Genomic DNA, 18505 nt, shown 5'->3' with positions numbered 1-18505 from the left:
ATGGTATTTCTTCTACCATGTAAGTCTTACTGATCAGGAGCTAAAAGCCACAGTTCTCCCAGAACTATTGCATTGTTTAATTTTGCCAAGGAAGTGTACTCTAGGCACCAGAGGACAATCTTGTTGCTTTGAAATCATCTGGATTCGGAAAATTTAAAACCAATGTGGATATAGAAAATGAGAAGTTTTTATTATTATTATTATTTATTACATGGAAAGGGAGAGACAGAAAGAGAGATCTTTCATTGGCTGGTTTACTCCCCAAATGGCCACAATGGCCAGAGCTGGGCCAGGCTGAAGGCAGGAGCTGGGAGCTTCATCTGGGTCTTTCACGTGGATGGCAGAGGGCCTGACATTTAGGCCATCTTCCACTGCTTTTCCCTGCCATTAGCAGGGAGCTGGATCAGCAGTGGAGCAGCCGGGACTCAAACCAGCACTCATACGGGAAGCCTGTCTCGCAGGCAGCAGCCGGCTCAACCACTGTGCCATAGTGCTGGCCCCAGAAAATGACAAGTTATCACAGTCATTGACTTGGCTTGACTCTTGTTTTTCTTGGGGGGGGCTTTCTTGGCTTTAGGCTGTGGAGGAATCTATGAGTCTTGAAGTTGTCTATAAAACATCATCCAGGCCGGCGCCGCAGCTCACTAGGCTAATCCTCCGCCTTGCGGCGCCAGCACACCGGGTTCTAGTCCTGGTTGGGGCGCCGGATTCTGTCCCGGTTGCCCCTCTTCCAGGCCAGCTCTCTGCTGTGGCCCGGGAGTGCAGTGGAGGATGGCCCAAGTGCTTGGGCCCTGCACCCCATGGGAGACCAGGAGAAGCACCTGGCTCCTGGCTTCGGATCAGCGTGGTGCGCCGGCCGCAGTGCGCCGGCCGCGGCGGCCATTGGAGGGTGAACCAACGGCAAAGGAAGACCTTTCTCTGTGTCTCTCTCTCTCACTGTCCACTCTGCCTGTAAAACAAACAAACAAACATGATCCAGATGCCTATTACTTGGGGATTTGGGGGTGGGGGTGTACTTTAGGCAGATTTTGAAAAATGTCAGTGAAATGTAAAAGATTAGGAACCACAATGACAAACTAAAAGAAAATTCTCTCCTTTGATCTCTTTTAACTGTAAAAGGTTGACCGTTACATTTAATTGAAATTTGAGGACGGAAGATTGTTTGCTCTAAGAGCTTCTCATTCAGCTTATTATTAGGAACTCTGAGCATATCCCTGCCCTCTTCCAGAATTTAATGGTTAGTGGCTTATGTTTCAGAAGCATAATATTTGAAACCATTTTTTTCTGTGCTCCGGTCTGCCCTGGCTTAGGGATGGGACCTGTGGGAAGGCCTCCTTGGATCTGATGTTCCAGCCGTTCTGTTTCTGTCGGGGTCTGGAAGGAACTGCCCTTAACCTCAGTCAGTACTCACACGTGTCTGGTTTCTGGGCCCGTTTTTCTCTCCCGCCAGGCCACCTCCCCCCACCAGTCTCAGCAGCCCACTGTGGATGTCGGCCAGCTGCATGACCCCCAGACCTACACCCCGCATGCCATCCAGGTGCAGCACATCCAGGTGACAGAGCCCACCACCTCAACTCCCTCGCCCTCCCAGGTACACTTTTTTAAAAAAATTTGTTTAAAGACTTATTCATGGGGACCGATGCTGTGGCATAGTAGGTAAAGCTGTCACCTGCAGTGCCGGCATCCTATATGGGCACCAGTTCTAGGCCCAGCTGCTCCTCTTCCGATCCAGCTCTCTGCTATGGCCTGGGAAAGCAGTGGAGGATGGCCCAAGTCCTTGGGCCCCTGCACCAGTATGGGAGACCTGGAAGAAGCTCTTGGCTCCTGGCTTTGGATCAGCACAGCTCTGCCCATTGTGGCCAATTGGGGAGTGAACCTCTCTTTCTCTCTCTTCTCTCTACCTCTCCTCCTCTCTCTGTGTAACTCTTTCAAATGCATAAATAAATCTTTTTTAAAAAGAGAGATTTATTTATGTATTTGAAAGGCAGAATTAGGAGAGAGAGATTTTCCATCTGTTGGTTCACTCCCCAAATGGCTACAGTGTCCAGGGTTGGGACTGGCTGAAGCCAGGAGCCAGGAGATTCTTCTGGGTCTCCCATGTGAGTGCAGGAGCCCTGGGACTTGGGCTGTGTTCTGCTGCCTTCCCAGGCGCGTTAGCAGGGAGCTAGTTTGTAAGTGGAGCAGCTGGGACTCGAACTACCAGCACTCATATGGGATGCTGGTGTTGCAGGTGACGGCTTAACCTGCTGAGCCACAATTTTGATCCCCCCAGGTACACTTCTGTGTGAAATGTTCTGACAATTTAACATGGTCTCAGGGACCATATGAGTTAATAATGGTGAAGACATTTTTAGACCCAGCCTCAACTTTTGAGACTGTATCTTTATTTTTGAACCTTAATTAAAGAGTCTTATCTTTGCCTCCAGTTTTTATATTGGTAAAGACACACATATATCAAGTGATGAGCGCTCCTTCCCACTTGGAGCCCTGTGATATGAAATCCTAGAAATGACACTGGCCTTTGCTTCTCACTGTAAATGCAATTGCTAAATTGCCTCTGTAATTTGGTGTGCTGACTTGGTGGAGTCTTACTGTGTTTGTGTGATTGAGTCATTTTGTAAGATGTATACTTAAGTTCTGGGGGTTTTGTGGAGGAATGATTGTTTATCAGGGAACCAAGGACCTTTTAGTAGAAGAAGTGGTCTTAGTCTTGAAGGAAAAGTCCAATTTCCATACGGTATAGAGGAAAGTATTACAGTCTGAATAAGCTCACACGGTTAGTGAAGACAGTCATGGGAAATTGTGGTACATTCCATTCAGGTTCATAACAGGAAGTGATGTTTGGGAAGAAAGTTGGGAAGCTAGTTTGGGGCTGGTTTGTGGAGGACCTGGAGTGGCAGGCTGTGGAATGCGGGCTTCAGCTTACAGTCAGCAGTAGGCCCTTCCAAGCAGATTAGTGGAGATTGTGACTTGTGGTTTCTGTTTGTGTTCCAAACTAGCTTTGTCACTTAGCCAAGTTATTTCACTTCCAAGGTTTTTTTTTTTTTTTTTTTAACCTCATGTTATAGTTTTGCTTTCATTAGTTTGCCTTTCTTTTTTCTTTTTTTAACATTTATTTTATTTATTTAAAAGACAGAGTCACAGAGAGAGGTAGAGACAGAGAGAGAGGTCTTCCATCCGCTGGTTCACTCCCCAGATGACCGCAACGGCCAGAGCTGCACCGATCCGAAGCCAGGAGCCAAGAGCTTCTTCTGGGTCTCCCATGCGGGTGCAGGAGCCCAAGGACTTGGGCCATCCTCCACTGCTTTCCCAAGCTATAGCAGAGAGCTGGATCGGAAGAGGAGCAGCTGGGCCTAGAACCAGCACCCAAATGGGATGCCGGCGCTTCAGGCCAGGGCGTTAACCTGCTGCACCACAGCTCTGGCCCCATAGTTTGCCTTTCTAATTTTATCGAAATTAGGTTTCTGCAGACTCCTTTGAAGACAGATTAGAATTTTGGAGTTACAGTTGCGTTTCATAAATTCCGCTGTTACTTAAAATATTATTGCTTTAGCTGTGATGACTCCGGTATTCGAATTCATGGTAGTCTGATTTACTTCCTTGGCTGACTTGTGAGTCTTAGCTGCACTGTAAATTCATCATTCCCTACTCTTCCTTCTCTTTCTCCCCAGGTAGCTGGGCAGCCTTTGAGCCCCTCTCCCCAGCAGTCTCAGCAGGGGCTCAGTCCCTCCCACATACCAGGCGGTTCTTCCACCCAAGGGCAGGCCCTGCAGCAGCAGCAGAACTCCTCTGTCCAGCACACGTACCTGCCCAACGCTTGGAACTCCTTCCGTGGCTATCGTGAGTGAAAACGACAGGGACGGTGCTGTATATTTAGGCCGTGGGTGGGGATGTCTTGTCCTGGAGCATAGTGCCATCCACTTTATAGTAGCACTCAGGATGAAAATATCAAGTGGTCATTTTCCACACTCTATAATGCATGTATGTCAAGGTTTTGTGACAAACTTCAAGGCACCATGTTGATCTCAGAGAGCCACCTTGGTATGGCGTCTTCAGACGTTAATGCTGGAGAAAGTGCAGGTAGGGAACTTACATAGGATGGATGCATGGAGGGTATGTTGGTGGCAGAGATTCGTCCCTTCCACCAATGTTTATTGAATGCCTGTGCCAGTCACTGGACCCTGGGTTTGCAAAGATTCCTGTTGACACTAACTGTTAGCCAGCTTCCAGCAAGCTCTCATCATATGCCAGGAATGATTCTGAGCCGTATATGTCACATTCGGTATTCACTAAAACCTGGGAGGTAAATACAGTTGCCATTTGCATTTTACGGATAAGACAACTCAGACATAATGAGTTGTAAATGGACTCTGACTCCAGTGTTCATCCTTGAAATTGCTCCTCTGGGCTGCTTCTCCTAATGAGCTCCTCTGGGCTCAAAGAGACCATCACCTGGTACAGGGCATAGATGTGCGGGTTGTTCCCAAGCCCTGAGATGGGTGCTGGGCAAGTGGGAATAGGCGGGCTGCGGGAGTTGAGACTAGGCAGAAATCTTGGTGGCAGCCATAGCTTTGGGCACGGGCTGGGAAAGATAAGGCTTTTACCATAGAAGGTGTGGAAGGAATGGAAGTAGAGGTTAACAGTTAGGCCTCACTAGGAGGAAAAGGGGAAGAGAGCAGGGCGGCATTGACCTTCCTCCTACTGTTGGTTTTTCGGGGTCTGTCTCTGTTTTGATTTATACTTGGCTGTGTTAGGTGGATTTGCTGTGGAGTCAGGCTCACACCATTGAGTCATTTTTGTAACCTGTTCCTTTAACTATCGGTGATCATGACGAGGGCCCAGTCTGGTTCTCAGTCAGGAAACGCTCTCTTGCTTGCAGTAAATACCAGTAGAATACAGGACATTGACATTCACACTCAGTTTAATGCCTGTGATAAAAGTGGAGTGATAAAGATATCCTCGGTAACAGTAGTCTGAGTTAGCATTCTAACCTGGAGAAAAGATTCTGGAACTGAAGTTTTTTATTAGGAAAAAATGTCAGAATGTTCAAAAGTAAAGGGAACAGTATAATGAATCCTGCTGTACCCATAGCCACGGTTTCAGCCCTGAGCCTTTCTCATCTTTACTCCCACATTCTCTTCCGTCTTCCAGTTGGATGGGCACACATCACATCATCTCATCCTTAAGTATTTTAGTGGGTAGCTCTAGAACAAAAAGACTGATTTTTGTTTATTTATTATTTTTTGAAGGTTTGTTTGTTTAAAAAGCAGATTGACCGAGAGAGAGAGAGAAAGGTCTTCTGTCTGCTCGTTCACTTCCCAGATGTATACAACAGCTAGATTTAAGCCAAGCTGAAGCCAGGACCCAGGGACTCCATCTGGGTCTCTCACATGGATGCAGGGGCCCAAGCACTTAGACCATTTTCCACTGCTATCCCAGGCCACAGCAGAGAGCTGGATCGGAAGAGGAGCAGCCGGGACTAGAACTGGTGCCCATATGAGATGCCGGCGCTTCAGGCCAGGGCTTTAACCCATTGTGCCACAGCGCTGGCCCCTGAAGGACTTCTTTTTAAAAACATGGCTCTATACAACACAGCATTCCCAAACCCAAGAAGAAACGACAGCAGTTCTTTAATGCATAGAAATATGCTTCCAGTACCCAGTGTTCAGATTTCCATGATTGTCTCAGAAATTATTTTTTAATTGTTTGTTCAAATTGGGCTCCAAATAAGGTCTATCCATTGGCATTGATAATTTCTTTGAGGCTGTTTTAAAATATGCATTCAGCCGGCGCCGCGGCTCACTAGGCTAATCCTTCACCTTGCGGCGCCGGCATACCAGGTTCTAGTCCCAGTCGGGGCGCCGGATTCTGTCCCGGTTGCCCCTCTTCCAGGCCAGCTCTCTGCTGTGGCCCGGGAAGGCAGTGGAGGATGGCCCAGGTACTTGGGCCCTGCACCCCATGGGAGACCAGGAGAGGTACCTGGCTCCTGCCATCAGATCAGCGCGGTGCGCCGGCTGCAGCGCGCTGGCTGCGGCAGCCATTGGAGAGTGAACCAACGGCAAAGGAAGACCTTTCTCTCTGTCTCTCTCTCTCACTGTCCACTCTGCCTGTCAAAAAAATAAATAAATAAAAAATAAATAAAATATGCATTCACTGTCTCTTGTATGTAATTTCTGTGTTAAAGAAATTGGGTCGTTTGTCCTATAGTTTTCCCACTTCTAGATTTTTTTTCTAGGGCTATCATTTAATAAGCTTTCCTCTGTCCCTCTTATATCCTACACTCTGGCAATTAGAAACTGAGGTTTGATCAGGTTCAGATTCAGTATTTTCCACCCAAGATACTTAGTAACTGGGTACTTCCATCAGGAAGCACATAATGTGAGGTTGCCTCTCTTTTTGTTAAGAACCGGCAATATGCGGCCAGCGCTGTGGCGCAGTGGGTTGAAGCTGCTACCTGTAGTGCTGGCATTCCATCCGGGCACTGGTTTGAGTCCTGGCTGCTTCTCTTCCGATCCTGCTCTCTGCTATGGCAGAGAAGGCAGTGGAAGATGGCCCAAATCCTTGGGCACCTGTACCCACGGGGGAGACCCAGAAGAAGCTCCTGGCTCTTGGCTTCAGATCAGCTCAGCTCTGGCCGTTGGGGCCATCTGGGGAGTGAACTAGCAGATGGAAGACCTCTCTCTCCTTCTCTCTCTCTCTTTCTGTAACTCTGCCTTTCAAATAAATAAATAAATCTTAAAAAAGAGACAACAGTGTTCATTCCTTAGCTCTGTAATTTCATTGGGGTTTGCAAAGCTGTGGTGTCTAGCTAGTTCACGACCAATTAGTTAGCTAGCTAGAAAAATTGCATGAGGGAGAAAATTTTATCTTAAGTACCATGTTACTATGAGGTACAGTTTAGATGAGCAAGACAGAAGTGCTTTAAGTATTTGACTCAAATACCCACCCCCTCTCCTTACTTAGCAGTTTTTGAAATACTGAGTTGGTTTCTTAGTGTTGTCCAAGGTGACTGTGAGAGGCAAGCATGTGTGTGGTGTGTGTGTGTGTGCTTAGTGTCATTTTGTACTCATGGACTTCAACACATGATATTTTTCAGCCTAGTACAGTTGCTCTTGTTCATGCTCGTGCTCCTCTTTTTACCTGGTAGACGTCCCTTCAAACTGGCTCCTATGTCTGTCTTTCCCTCACAACATCATAGCCATAATATCTTGTGTGTGGTGAGATGTGATGTTCCTGGCTTGTCTGTTACATCATTCTCTCTCTCTTGATGTGCTTATTTGAAAGGCAGAGTTATAGGCAGGAGAGAGAGAGAGAGAGAGAGAGATTTCCACCTGTTGGTTCATTCCCCAAATGGCTGCAACAGCTGGGGCTGGGCCAGGCTGAAGCCAGGAATCAGGAGCTTCAGCCAAGACTCCCCTGTGGGTGGCAGAGGCCCCAACACTTGATCCATCTTCTGCTGCTTTCCCAGGCACATTAGCAGGGTGCTGGATCAGAAGTGGAGTAGCCAGGACTTGGAGCCATGCCCGTATGGGATGTTGGCACTGCAGACAGTGGTTTAACCTGCTGTGCTACAGTGCCAGCCCCATCTATTACATTTTCTGTCCAGGTCTGCAAATCAACCATTTTCCCAAGAAGCTCTTGCTCCTTCTAGTCACAATATTATTTACAGATTATCAGCAGAGGGCCTGCACTGATAGGCTGGTGTGGTAGGTTAAGCATCTGCCTACGGTGCCAGCATCTCATATGAGCGCTGGTTCAAGTCTTGGCTGCTCCACTTCCAATCCAGCTCTCTGCTATGGCCTGAGAAAGCAGTAGAAGATGTCTCAAGTACTTGGGCCCCTGCACCTGTATGGGAGACCCGGAAGAAACTTCTGGCTCCTGGCTTTGAATCGGCCCAGTTTTAGCCATTGTGGCTAAATAAATCTTTTTAACAAAAAGAGAGAGAGAGATTATCAGCAGAGTGCTAGGATAAACTTTGGTTTCAATTTACTTTAATGACACTGGTGGTGAAATAAAATTGTATTTGGATTATATTGTGATTGCTCGGCAACTGTGGACATGTTTGTGCAAGTAATTCACGTCTGAATATAAAAGATAAAAATATTAGGCTAAAAGATAAATATTTGCAATTTATTTCAGGGTTTCAACAAAATGTTGAATATTTTTCTTTATGAAGATTCAAGAATCACCTTTGAGGGGGATACATTGACTGTCTCTGATGCTCAGTAGCCCTGTGGCCTCTTCTCGTCTGGTCGGTTCTTATCAGAGATGGCTTTTGCTATGTGAAGAAATCACATCGTAAGATTTGCAGCAAGCAAATCCATGGAAAAATGTCTTAGTGGGGAATATAACCACTGGTTAAGTACAACAGATAGTCTCTGACTTTTAATGGTTCAACTTACAATCTTTCAACTTTAAGGTGATGTGAAAATGTACCCATGTAACTGTTTATTATTTATTTCTTTTCATTTGTTTGATAGGCAGAGAGACAGAGACAGACAGAGAGATCTACCTGCTTGTCCACTCCATGAATAGCCACAACAGTGAGGCTGGGCTAGGCTGAAGCTAGGGGTCCCAGAATTCATGCAGGTTTCCTTTGTGGGTGGCAGAACCCCAAATCCTTGAGCTGACTTCTGCTGCCTCCCAGTGTGCACAGAGCAGGAAACTGGCATCAGAAGCAGAGCTGGGACTTGAACCCAGACCTTGATATAGGATGCAGGCCTCCCAAGCAGCATCTTAACCACGGCACCAAACACCCTCCCCCATGTAACCATTCTGTTTTTCACTTTCAGTACCACGTTCAATAAGCTACATGAGATATTCAGCACTTCACTTTGTGTGAGATGATTTTGCCCAGCTGTAGGTTGGTGTCGGTGTTCAGAGCATGTTGAAGGCAGGCTTGGCTAAGCTGTGATGCTCAGTAGGTTAAGTGTAGCAAATGCATTAGGATATTTTCAGTTCACAATGGGACTATCAGGTTGCAGCCCTGTCTCCAGAACTTGGATTGAAACGAGACCACTGAACTGTGGCTATTTCTTCTTTTTCAGCGTCCGAGATTCAAATGATGACACTTCCCGCTGGTCAGTTTGTGATTGCAGACACCAGTGTGCCAACTCCTGTTACTACTGGACAAGTGAAGGCAGTCACTTCGGTAAGCTGTGCCACTCAGTTAGGTTTTTCCTGTCCACTTTGTGATGCTATCTCATAGTCCTTATTGGTTCACTCTGTTTTTGCACAGTGAATGAGGAATTCCTTGAAACCAGAGTCTTGCTTTTTAACACATTATTCTCAATGACGTGCCCAGGAGGCTGGGCGACAGCAAATGCCTAACAAATATCTATTAAAATAATAACTCTAATGTACCTCCTAGATCCATTCATATATGTGGTCACTGTTTTATGTGCTTCCATGCAAGGCTGTGAGTCTTCAAAACTGTTGGTCTACAGCTGGGTTGGGAGAGATGAATTAAACTAGGGAGGTGTTGAAAACATACTATTGTGCTAATCCTCTGCCTTGCGGCGCCGGCACACCGGGTTCTAGTCCCGGTCGGAGCGCCAGATTCTGTCCCGGTTGCCCCTCTTCCAGGCCAGCTCTCTGCCGTGGCCAGGGAGTGCAGTGGAGGATGGCCCAAGTCCTTGGGCCCTGCACCCCATGGGAGACCAGGATAAGTACCTGGCTCCTGCCATTGGATCAGTGCGGTGCACCGGCAGCAGCGTGCCAGCCGCAGCAGCCATTGGAGGCTGAACCAACGGCAAAGGAAGACCTTTCTCTCTGTTTCTCTCTCACACTGTCTACTCTGCTTGTCAAAAAAAAAAAAAAAAAAAAAAAAAAAAAGAGAGAGAGAGAGAGAGAGAAAAGAAAAGAAAACATACTATTGTTTATTTATTTGAAAGGCAGAGGGAGGGAGACACATGCACACACAGAGTGAGAGATGGGGATGGGGGGTTAGGGGAGAGCTCTTCCATTTGCTGTTTCATTCCCCAAATGCCTGAAACAGCAGAGGCTGGGTCAGGCTGAAGCCCAGAGCCAGGACCACCATCTGAGTCTCCCAGGTGGGTGGCAGGGACCCAAGGACTGGACCCATGACCTGCTGCCCCCCAGGGTTAGCAGGAAAACCCTGCCCCTAATTACAGGGCTGTTGTAAACAGTTCATCTATTTCTTGATGGAAAACATTGCCACGTATTATCTTATGATATTTAACTTGGGCAGGTACAGTGTTGATTGTATCTACAAACCTGTTTTTATCTTTGCTAGTTTGTTCTGGCATGCTTCTAAGTTAGTAGAAGACAGAGGAGGGCAGGCATTTGGCATAGTTGTTAAGACTCTGTTGGGATGCCCGGAGGATCTGGGTTCATGTCCTGGCTCCACTTCCAGTTCCAACTTCCCGCTAATGTGCACCCTAGGGAGGTAGCAAGTGATGGCTCAAGTAGCCATGTCCTTAACACCTATGTGGGAAACCGAATGAAGTTCCTGGCTTTGGCCTGACTCAGCCTCAGCTGTTGTAGGCATTTGAAGACTGAACTGGCAGATGGAAGATCTCTCTGCCTATCTCTCTCTCTCTGCCTCTGTCTGTATCTATTAAATTACAAGACACACTCTTAGAGGAACTAGTTTCTGTGGTCTGGTGTATAGCGTGGTGGCTATAATTAATACTAATGTCTTGTACATTTGTAAACAGAGCAGATCTTAAATGTCCTTACCACAAAAGTACTAAATATGTGAGGTGATGGATATGAACGGCTTGATCCAAGATATTCATAATGTGTGTGTGCAAACATCACATCGAACCTCCTGGATGTATGCAGTTGTTCGTCATCGGTTACGCCTTAATAAAGCTGGACTTGGGGGAGAAGAAAACGCCAGTAACTGTCTAAGGATATTGGGATAGTCCTAGGGGCGGCCGACTTCCCAGGAGGCCTCAGAGGGCAGTGGGGAGGTTTGTGGCACCAGAAGGCTGTTTTTTAAAGGCACATTGAGGGGCCGGTGCTGTGGCATAGCAGGTAAAGCTGCCGCCTGTGGTGCTGGCATCCCATTTGGGCGCTGATTTGAGTCCTGGTTCCTCCACTTTCAATCCGGCTCTCTTCTATGGCCTGGGAAAGCAGTACAAAATGACCCAAGTTCTTGGGCCCCTGCACTCGCATGGGAGACCTGGAGGAAGCTCCTGGCTCCTGGCTTTGAATCGGCACAGCTCCGGCCATTGCAGCCAACTGGGGAGTGAACCAGTGGATGGAAAGCCTCTCTCTCTCTCCCTCCCTAACTCTGACTTTCAAATAAATAAATCACTGCAGTCAAGTCAAATTCAGCTCTGGCCTGTGGTGGTGTGGGCTGGCCAGGTGGCTGCCACAGCGAGCTCTGAAGTTTGTGGGCCCCAGATCCCCCACTCTGGGGCCTAGGGATAAGTTTGGCTGCAGACAGGGGTTCTGGGGAAAAAAAATTAAAAAAAAAAAATCTTAAAAAAATAATAGATAGGGCCGGCACCGCGGCTCACTAGGCCAGCCGCGGCGGCCATTGGAGGGTGAACCAACGGCAAAGGAAGACCTTTCTCTCTGTCTCTCTCTCTCACTGTCCACTCTGCCTGTCAAAAATAAAAAATAAAAAAAAATATAGATAAATGTACATTGAGAGATGACCCGTTTCTCAGCAGACAGTGTCACAGGCCAGGCTGGGGAGAGGTGTAAATCCGAGTCACGCTGGTAATTGGCAGTGAAAGCAGTAACCGAGGTAGCAAGGGCTCGGCACGGTGGCGTGGTCAGTGACTGATCTCAGCCCTGTAGGACCACTGATCGGTTCTGCCTCCTTTGGCCGGGAACTCATTTGAGAACCTGCTTGTTGCCAGGATGCTTCCCACCCCTGCCGCAGTGCACACACATAGGTTTGATGTACATTCTGGTTTGTGGGGTCTCTGCAGACCACCTATGCACCCATTAGGCGTCTCTGTCCTCTTAAGTTGAGAACCAGTCCCCTCCCCACTACACAGGAACCACATGGGAAATCCACACGTTCATCAGAAAGCTGCTGGGTGGCGCAGACGCCCTGGGTGAATTGTGGCTGTGGCTTTTCTGGAGAACACTTGGAAAAGCTACTACTTGAGTTTTCCCTGAGACTTTTTTTTTTTAATTATTTATTTATTTGAAAGAGTTACAGAGAAGTAGAGGCAAAGAGAGAGAGAGAGAGAGGTCTTCCATCCGCTGGTTCACTCCCCAATTGGCCGCAAGGGGTATAGCTGTGCTGATCTGAAGTCAGGAGCCAGGAGCTTCTTCCAGGTCTCCCATGTGGGTTCAGGGGTGCAAGCTCTTAGGCCACCTTCCACTGCTTTCCCAGGCCAAAGCAAAGAGCTAGATTAGAAGTAGATAGCCGGGACTCGAATCGGCACCCATATGGGATGCCTGCACTGCAGGCGGCAGCTTTACCTGCTACTCCACAGCGCCGGCCCCTTTTTTAATTTTTAGATATTTTGATTTATTTGAAAGGCAGAAAGAGACACAGACAGAAATCTTCTGATGGTTTACTCCTCAAATTATCTGCAACGGGCAGGGCTGGCCAGGCTGAAACCAGGAGCCCAGAACTGAATTTGGGTCTCTCCGAGTGGCAGGAACCCAGGTACTTGAGCCGTCACCTGTTGTATGCATGCCTTAGCAGGGAGATGCAGTGGAGAGCAGAGCTGGAACCCAGACCCAGGTACTCCGATGTGGATGCAGGCATCCCAAGCATCATCTTAACAGCTGTTCCAAATGCCTGCCCATTTTCTTCTGCTTCTGTAGCTGATGGATGATAACACACTCCCCACCCCTTTTCTTTTTTTAAGATTTATTTTATTTATTTGAAAGACAGAGTTACAGAGAGAGGTAGAGACAGAGAGAGAGAGGTCTTCTATCTGCTGGTTCACTCCCCAGATGGCCGCAATGGCCAGAGATGCGCCAATCCAAAGCTGGGAGCTAGGAGCTTCTTCCAGGTCTCCCACGTGGGTGCAGGGGCCCAAGGACTTGGGCCATCCTCCACTGCTTTCCCAGGCCATAGCAGAGAACTGGATTGGAAGTGGAGCAGTCGGGCCCAGAACTGGCGCCCATATGGGATGCCAGCGCTCCAGGCCAGGGCTTTTACCTGCTGCACCACAGTGCCAGCCCCACACTCCTTCTTTTAAAATGTCAGCATGCTAGCCAGTTACTGGTCTCTGTAGAGACCCGAGGGAAAAAAGAAAGATGGTGTGAGTTTCCATAAAGCTAATTTGTTCAATGAAAGGAACTTCATGATAAGATCGCATTCTTAACTCCTGGAGTGTTAAAGTGTCTTCTCTGATGAGTAGCATGTTTTAAATTGACAAATGCAGTTTTGGGGGCTGTTTATCATTATTTTAAATTTTGCTGGTCTTTGAAATTCCGACATCTGGGAACCACTGACCTTAAACTTGGCCCGTTGTAGGGGCCGCTCTGCGCTGACTTGAAGTATTACTTCTTTGATCCATTTTGTATTAATCTCAGCATTTAACTGATGAATACTAATCATCTCTGCATTTGCAAACCCTTGGGAGCAGCATAGTAGCAGGTGTTTTCTTTGCCATGTAGGTTACCACCTTGATGCAAATTTCTGTACCTGAAGTTCCACAGTCTGTCCTTAAGGTGCGCCCTTGAATTACCTTTGTAGTCAGTCACAGTGAGCCACCGTCCTCTGTAAAGCACTTAGGTAACACGCCTCTCACGGGTGCCCACTTGGTGTCCCCTCGCAAAGTTTCTGTGCACACGCCCCCCTCTGTGCTTCCCTACTCTTTCCCCTTTTTCCTCCGAAGCCCCAGAGTTTAAAGACGACTCTCCTCTGCTGCCTTCAGGGTCATTACGTGTTATCCGAAAGTCAACCAGAATTGGAGGAAAAGCAGACTTCGGCCCTCTCCGGCGGAGTCCAGGTTCAAGCGTCTGCGCAGAGTGAGGCCCTGGACGCCCAGCCCACCAGCCAGCAGCAGACCACACAGTACATCATCACCACCACCACCAACGGGAACGGAGACAGCGAAGTGCACATCACCAAACCTTAACTCCGCCTGGCCCTGCACCCGAGCAGTCACATCGCGTCTTTTCTCAGCCCTAAGCCCGGAAACTCCCGACGCCCGGAACTCTTTTGTAAGGTTTATTATTCACTCGAAGAGTTTGGAAGCTACCGTTTTGACACTCAGACACACCATGGGGTTTATCTTGCCAACATTGTCTTTACCAAATCGACTTGACTCTGAGCCCTTGGGGTTCCTGCCACAGAATGAAGCTCTTTCAGAGGAAAGTAGATTTGCAAGATGGAGAAATTTTGCCTTGTTCTTGAATTGGTTTCCTTTCTTTTCTTTTCTTTTCTTTTCTTTTCTTTTTTCTTTTTTTTTATTATTTTTTTAAAAAAGCATATTGATAAGCCTTACTTTCCCTTTGTGGAAATATCAAGTGGCTTACTGCGTTTATACTGAAGGTGGAGAAGGGTTATACCTAGTCCACGGTTGGTGGGCTTCTTGATTCCAAGCTGTGGGGTTAAAGGGGAAGGGGCATTTCATGGGTACATATCAGGTCAGAACCACTTTATCGTGTGGCTTGGACTTTTCGGTATTTTAACAAAGGGAACCTAATCAAATAAGAAAACTATAGCAACAAAAATTTGACAGTGATGTTCTAAAGGAAAAACTATCACCTAAATTTTTTTTTAATTACTAATTTAAATTGTTGTTGGGCTGTTGGGCAATCTTTGCAGGGAGGCCAGCCCTCAGCAGGTCTGGTCAGAACCTCATGTCCTGACAGATACTGACACATTTCTCCACCATGGTGCGTGGGGGCTTGATGTCAACAGAGCTGAAACCTTCACCTCCCATTATCTGGTTGTACTTGGATTAAGAAGGAGATCTGGGTACCAAGAAAAATGATGAGAACTATATATGGAGAAAGAGAGGGAGAGTCCTGGAACCTTATCCTACTTGTAGGATCCGTTCAGCATTCACTGGTAAAGGATGAATCCTTGTCCTTGCCAAGTATGCATTTAGCTCTAGAGCTCACAGCACTCAGAGTGTTCTAGAACTTCAATGCTGTCTTAAAATGAACGTTCTCTAATGTCAGGCAGAAAGGTGGCCTTCCTTATTTCAAAACACTACTGACTTTGAGCAGTGTAACGCCTCCATCCCTTTGTGTCAGGTGACCAAATGCACCCTGAGGGGAAGAACAAGCATGTGGGGACCATTTATAATGCAGTAAGGGGATTATAAGGGATCTGGAAGGAATCTAATCTTTGTGACTGTCAGTTGGGAGAGGAAGAGAAAATCCACTTGGACAGTAGTTTTTCTCTTCTTTGTTCCTGCTTGGGAGTCCCGACTGCTATGAATTCAACAGGAAGAGGTATTTCCCTTCTTTTTACTGTACATTCCAATTGCCATAAAATGGCATGCTGATTTAAAAAATCAGTATGTATTTTCGCAACTTTTTGTGACCTGCTAGCATATTTTTAGGATAACTGTTGCACAGTAGAATCCATCACTCCAGAATAGAAAGACCCAACTTGATTTCATCTGAAGTTAACTATTTTATTTACATTTTGGGGTCAAAACTGGTTTGATGAAAAGAAGTATAGAAGCATCTTTATGATAAAGCTACCTTCCTGAAAAACAAACCATTCTGTCCAAATAACTACTAATCTGTAGATTTTGCACTTTATTTTTGAGACCTCATTCATGTCGTTATCCCTGAAGATTTGGGCATTAAGAGAACTTGAGAAAATTACTTCATCAATGTGTAGAGACTGAAAATGCACCCTGTCTCTTTGGTGACAAAGAAGTACTGTTGATATTTTCAACAGAAAACGTTGACCCCGAGTCACAGAACAGGGACTTGGGTTCCCAAAGTCCCACTGTGTATTAATTGCAAGGATTCCAGTGTCTGTCCTGGGAAGACTTGCTTGGTGAAGACTATCCCCAGGGGTCCACAGTCAGCTCTTATCACTTATACTTGGCCTTTTTTTATTTGAACCAGCAAGGTATGTCTGCTCTTCTCAGGAAGAACCCATTGGTTGGAACTGCAAGCGATCACAGAATGGAATGCTTATTTTATGCCAGTTATTTCATGTTCTAAAATACACAAAGGAAAATATTGAAATATTGGGAAGGGACCTCTTTGTCTCTTTCCCTTCTAGTCCCCCCCCCCCTTTTTTTTTGGTCCTTGTGTGAAATAAATAGAGACTCTAAAACTAATTTATAAATAATCAGCCAGAGATGCTGGTGGCAACTCAAACCAAATAACACTGCTTTAAGATCAGGTATTCTGCACATTCATTCCAAGGGGATAGATTTGCAAGAGATGGCAGATGCAAAGCCGCTTGACGGACAACGTGTGTAGCCAGCGTTTATACTGCGACCTCTCTCAAGACACGCTGACACTGTAGACTTCATTCAGTGCAGTGGGAGTGTTTTGGGGTAGGTTGGCTGTAGATTTTACATTTTTATTGTTTGATTCATGCCCACAGAAATAGACATTTCATCATGTAAGATTCCTGTTATTCTGGGAAACCTATTGTTTTGATCTTCTTGAATTGTTTTTTGACCTGGAATTCCCCTTTAAAAAAAACTCTTTAAGATGTCTAGGGCTAAAAAGCACTTCATGAGATGCTAAAGCTGACCCATTGGTCAAAAATGTTGACCCTATCCTGTTATTTAAATGTGAACATTTATTGTACATTCAGTGAGTTATAGTGTTAATAGTCTTGTGCTACCCAGCAGGTGTAAAAATTAATAAACTTTTTTTTAGTAAACGCATTTCTTGTTTGTATGTGTATGTGTGGTATTACAAGAACTATTGAAGGGCTGGCACTGTGGTGTGGGAGGTTAAGTGGCCATCTGCAACACTGGCATCCCATGTCGGTGCCAGTTTGAGTCCAGCTCCCTGCTAACGTGCCTGGGAAAGTAGCAGAGGATGGCCCAGGTCCTTGGAGCCCTGCACCCATGTGGGAGACCCAAATGGAGTTCCAGGGTCCTGGCTTCAGTCTGCCCCAGCCCTGGGCATTGCAGCCATCTGGAGAGTGAACCAGCGGATGCAAGAGCTCTCTCTCCCTCTCTCTCCCTCTCTCTCCCTCTCTCTGCCTCTCTGTAACTCTGCCTTTTCAAATAAATACATCTCTCTTTAAAAAAAAAAAAAAAACTATTGAGATGATTAAATTTTTTTTCTTTTGAATGTTACAACTTAACTTCTGGTTTCTAGTCTGGCCTGTAGGGAGCTTGGAAGTCGCCCCTCCATCCCAATAACGAGTCAAAAGCTGAACAAACTGAAAAATCATGAACTCTTCCTGGATCCATCAGAGACTCAAGGGGCTGAGCTCATAGGGCAGCCTGCTGCTTCCAAAATTGGACAGACATGAAGATGGAGAATCACAACTCACGGAGCAGAAGCCCATGAACAGAACCCTCTACAGGGATCTCTACTGGCTGTGAGCCATGGCTGGTGGCTCAGTGTGCACAAGTCTGAGGGATTAAAAACTCCAAGGGGAGCCAGGCACTGGGAGGGGATAAAAAGGGACCCTCAGTTTTCTAAGTGTTGCTTCTAGGAATTTGGCCAATTCTCATGTAAAGTTAACAGAAAAATCCCTTCAAGCTTTCAAGCAAGGAAAGGGACCAGGAATCATTTGAGAATTTGCCAGAGCACTCTGTTCCCCTTAATGGGGCCCACCCCCAGAAACTGAGGCGGCAGCACAGCCTGGCTGACCCAGGACTAGGGAAGTGGACCCAGGCCCAAACCCTGGGCCACGTGAGCCATCCTGTCCCACCTAAGTGGCGAACTTTGCACTGGCGAACTTTGCAGGCCTATACGCTGACACAGAGAACTCCCTCTCCCACCACCTTACTGCCACTTTGCAGCCTACTTTCAGAAGGTCTTTTTACCTAGGTCATGTGTGCAACTCTCAAGTAAAAAAAAAAAAAAAAAAAAAAAAAAAAAAAAAAAAAAATTACAAGACAAAGGACACCCTTTGAAGAAACAGAGCAAGTGTCAGAACCAGCTTCAGATGTGGCAGCCATGTAGACTTTGTCAGACTGGTTTTGGAACGATGATAATCAGTACGCTAACAGCGCCCAGTGGATGAAGTAGCCAGCATGCAAGAAAAATGGATCACGGAAGCAGAGAGATGAAAAGTTTAAGATGGAATCAAAAAGAAGCATTAGAGATGAGACAATGGCGGCAATGAGGACTGCTTTGATGGACTTAGGAGCTGGAGTACGCTCGAGCAAAGAGTCTGAGCTTAAGGATCAATAGAGGCCAGCGCCGTGGCTCACTAGGCTAATCCTCCGCCTTGTGGCACTGGCACACCGGGTTCTAGTCCCCGTTGGGACGTCGGATTCTGTCCCGGTTGCCCCTCTTCCAGGCCAGCTCTCTGCTGTGGCCTGGGAGTGCAGTGGAGGATGGCCCAAGTGCTTGGGCCCTGCACCCCAAGGGAGACCAGGAGAAGCACCTGGCTTCTGCTATCGGATCAGCGCGGCAGCCATTGGAGGGTGAACCAACGGCAAAG

General features: G+C 46.8%; 1 protein-coding gene and 1 non-coding gene across 5 annotated transcripts in view; both read left to right on the top strand.

Moving 5' to 3' along the window:
- The window catches only part of PRDM10 (PR/SET domain 10), a 117891-nt gene extending 101128 nt beyond the window's left edge, over positions 1 to 16763 (top strand). For 2 of the 4 annotated variants that reach the window (XM_051847849.2, XM_051847852.2), the window contains exons 19-22: positions 1451 to 1591; positions 3672 to 3840; positions 9048 to 9151; positions 13824 to 16763. In XM_051847849.2, coding sequence (XP_051703809.1) covers positions 1451 to 1591; positions 3672 to 3840; positions 9048 to 9151; positions 13824 to 14027 — 618 coding nt within the window. In that variant the 3' untranslated portion in view covers positions 14028 to 16763. Of the gene's footprint in view, positions 1 to 1450; positions 1592 to 3671; positions 3841 to 9047; positions 9152 to 13563; positions 13757 to 13823 lie in introns of those variants that run through there. The other 2 variants (XM_051847872.2, XM_070065558.1) reach the window with 2 other exon arrangements.
- On the top strand, positions 11285 to 11418 carry LOC127486155 (small nucleolar RNA SNORA5). Its single transcript, XR_007912909.2, has one exon. It is a non-coding gene; the product is annotated as a small nucleolar RNA SNORA5 (small nucleolar RNA).
- Positions 16764 to 18505: the final 1742 nt, after the last annotated feature.

Source organism: Oryctolagus cuniculus, chromosome 1 (genome assembly GCF_964237555.1).
Source record: "Oryctolagus cuniculus chromosome 1, mOryCun1.1, whole genome shotgun sequence".
NCBI classification, from domain to species: domain Eukaryota; kingdom Metazoa; phylum Chordata; class Mammalia; order Lagomorpha; family Leporidae; genus Oryctolagus; species Oryctolagus cuniculus.
The sequence above is the reverse complement of the archived record's forward strand: the minus strand, read 5'-3'. Positions and strand labels throughout refer to the sequence as shown.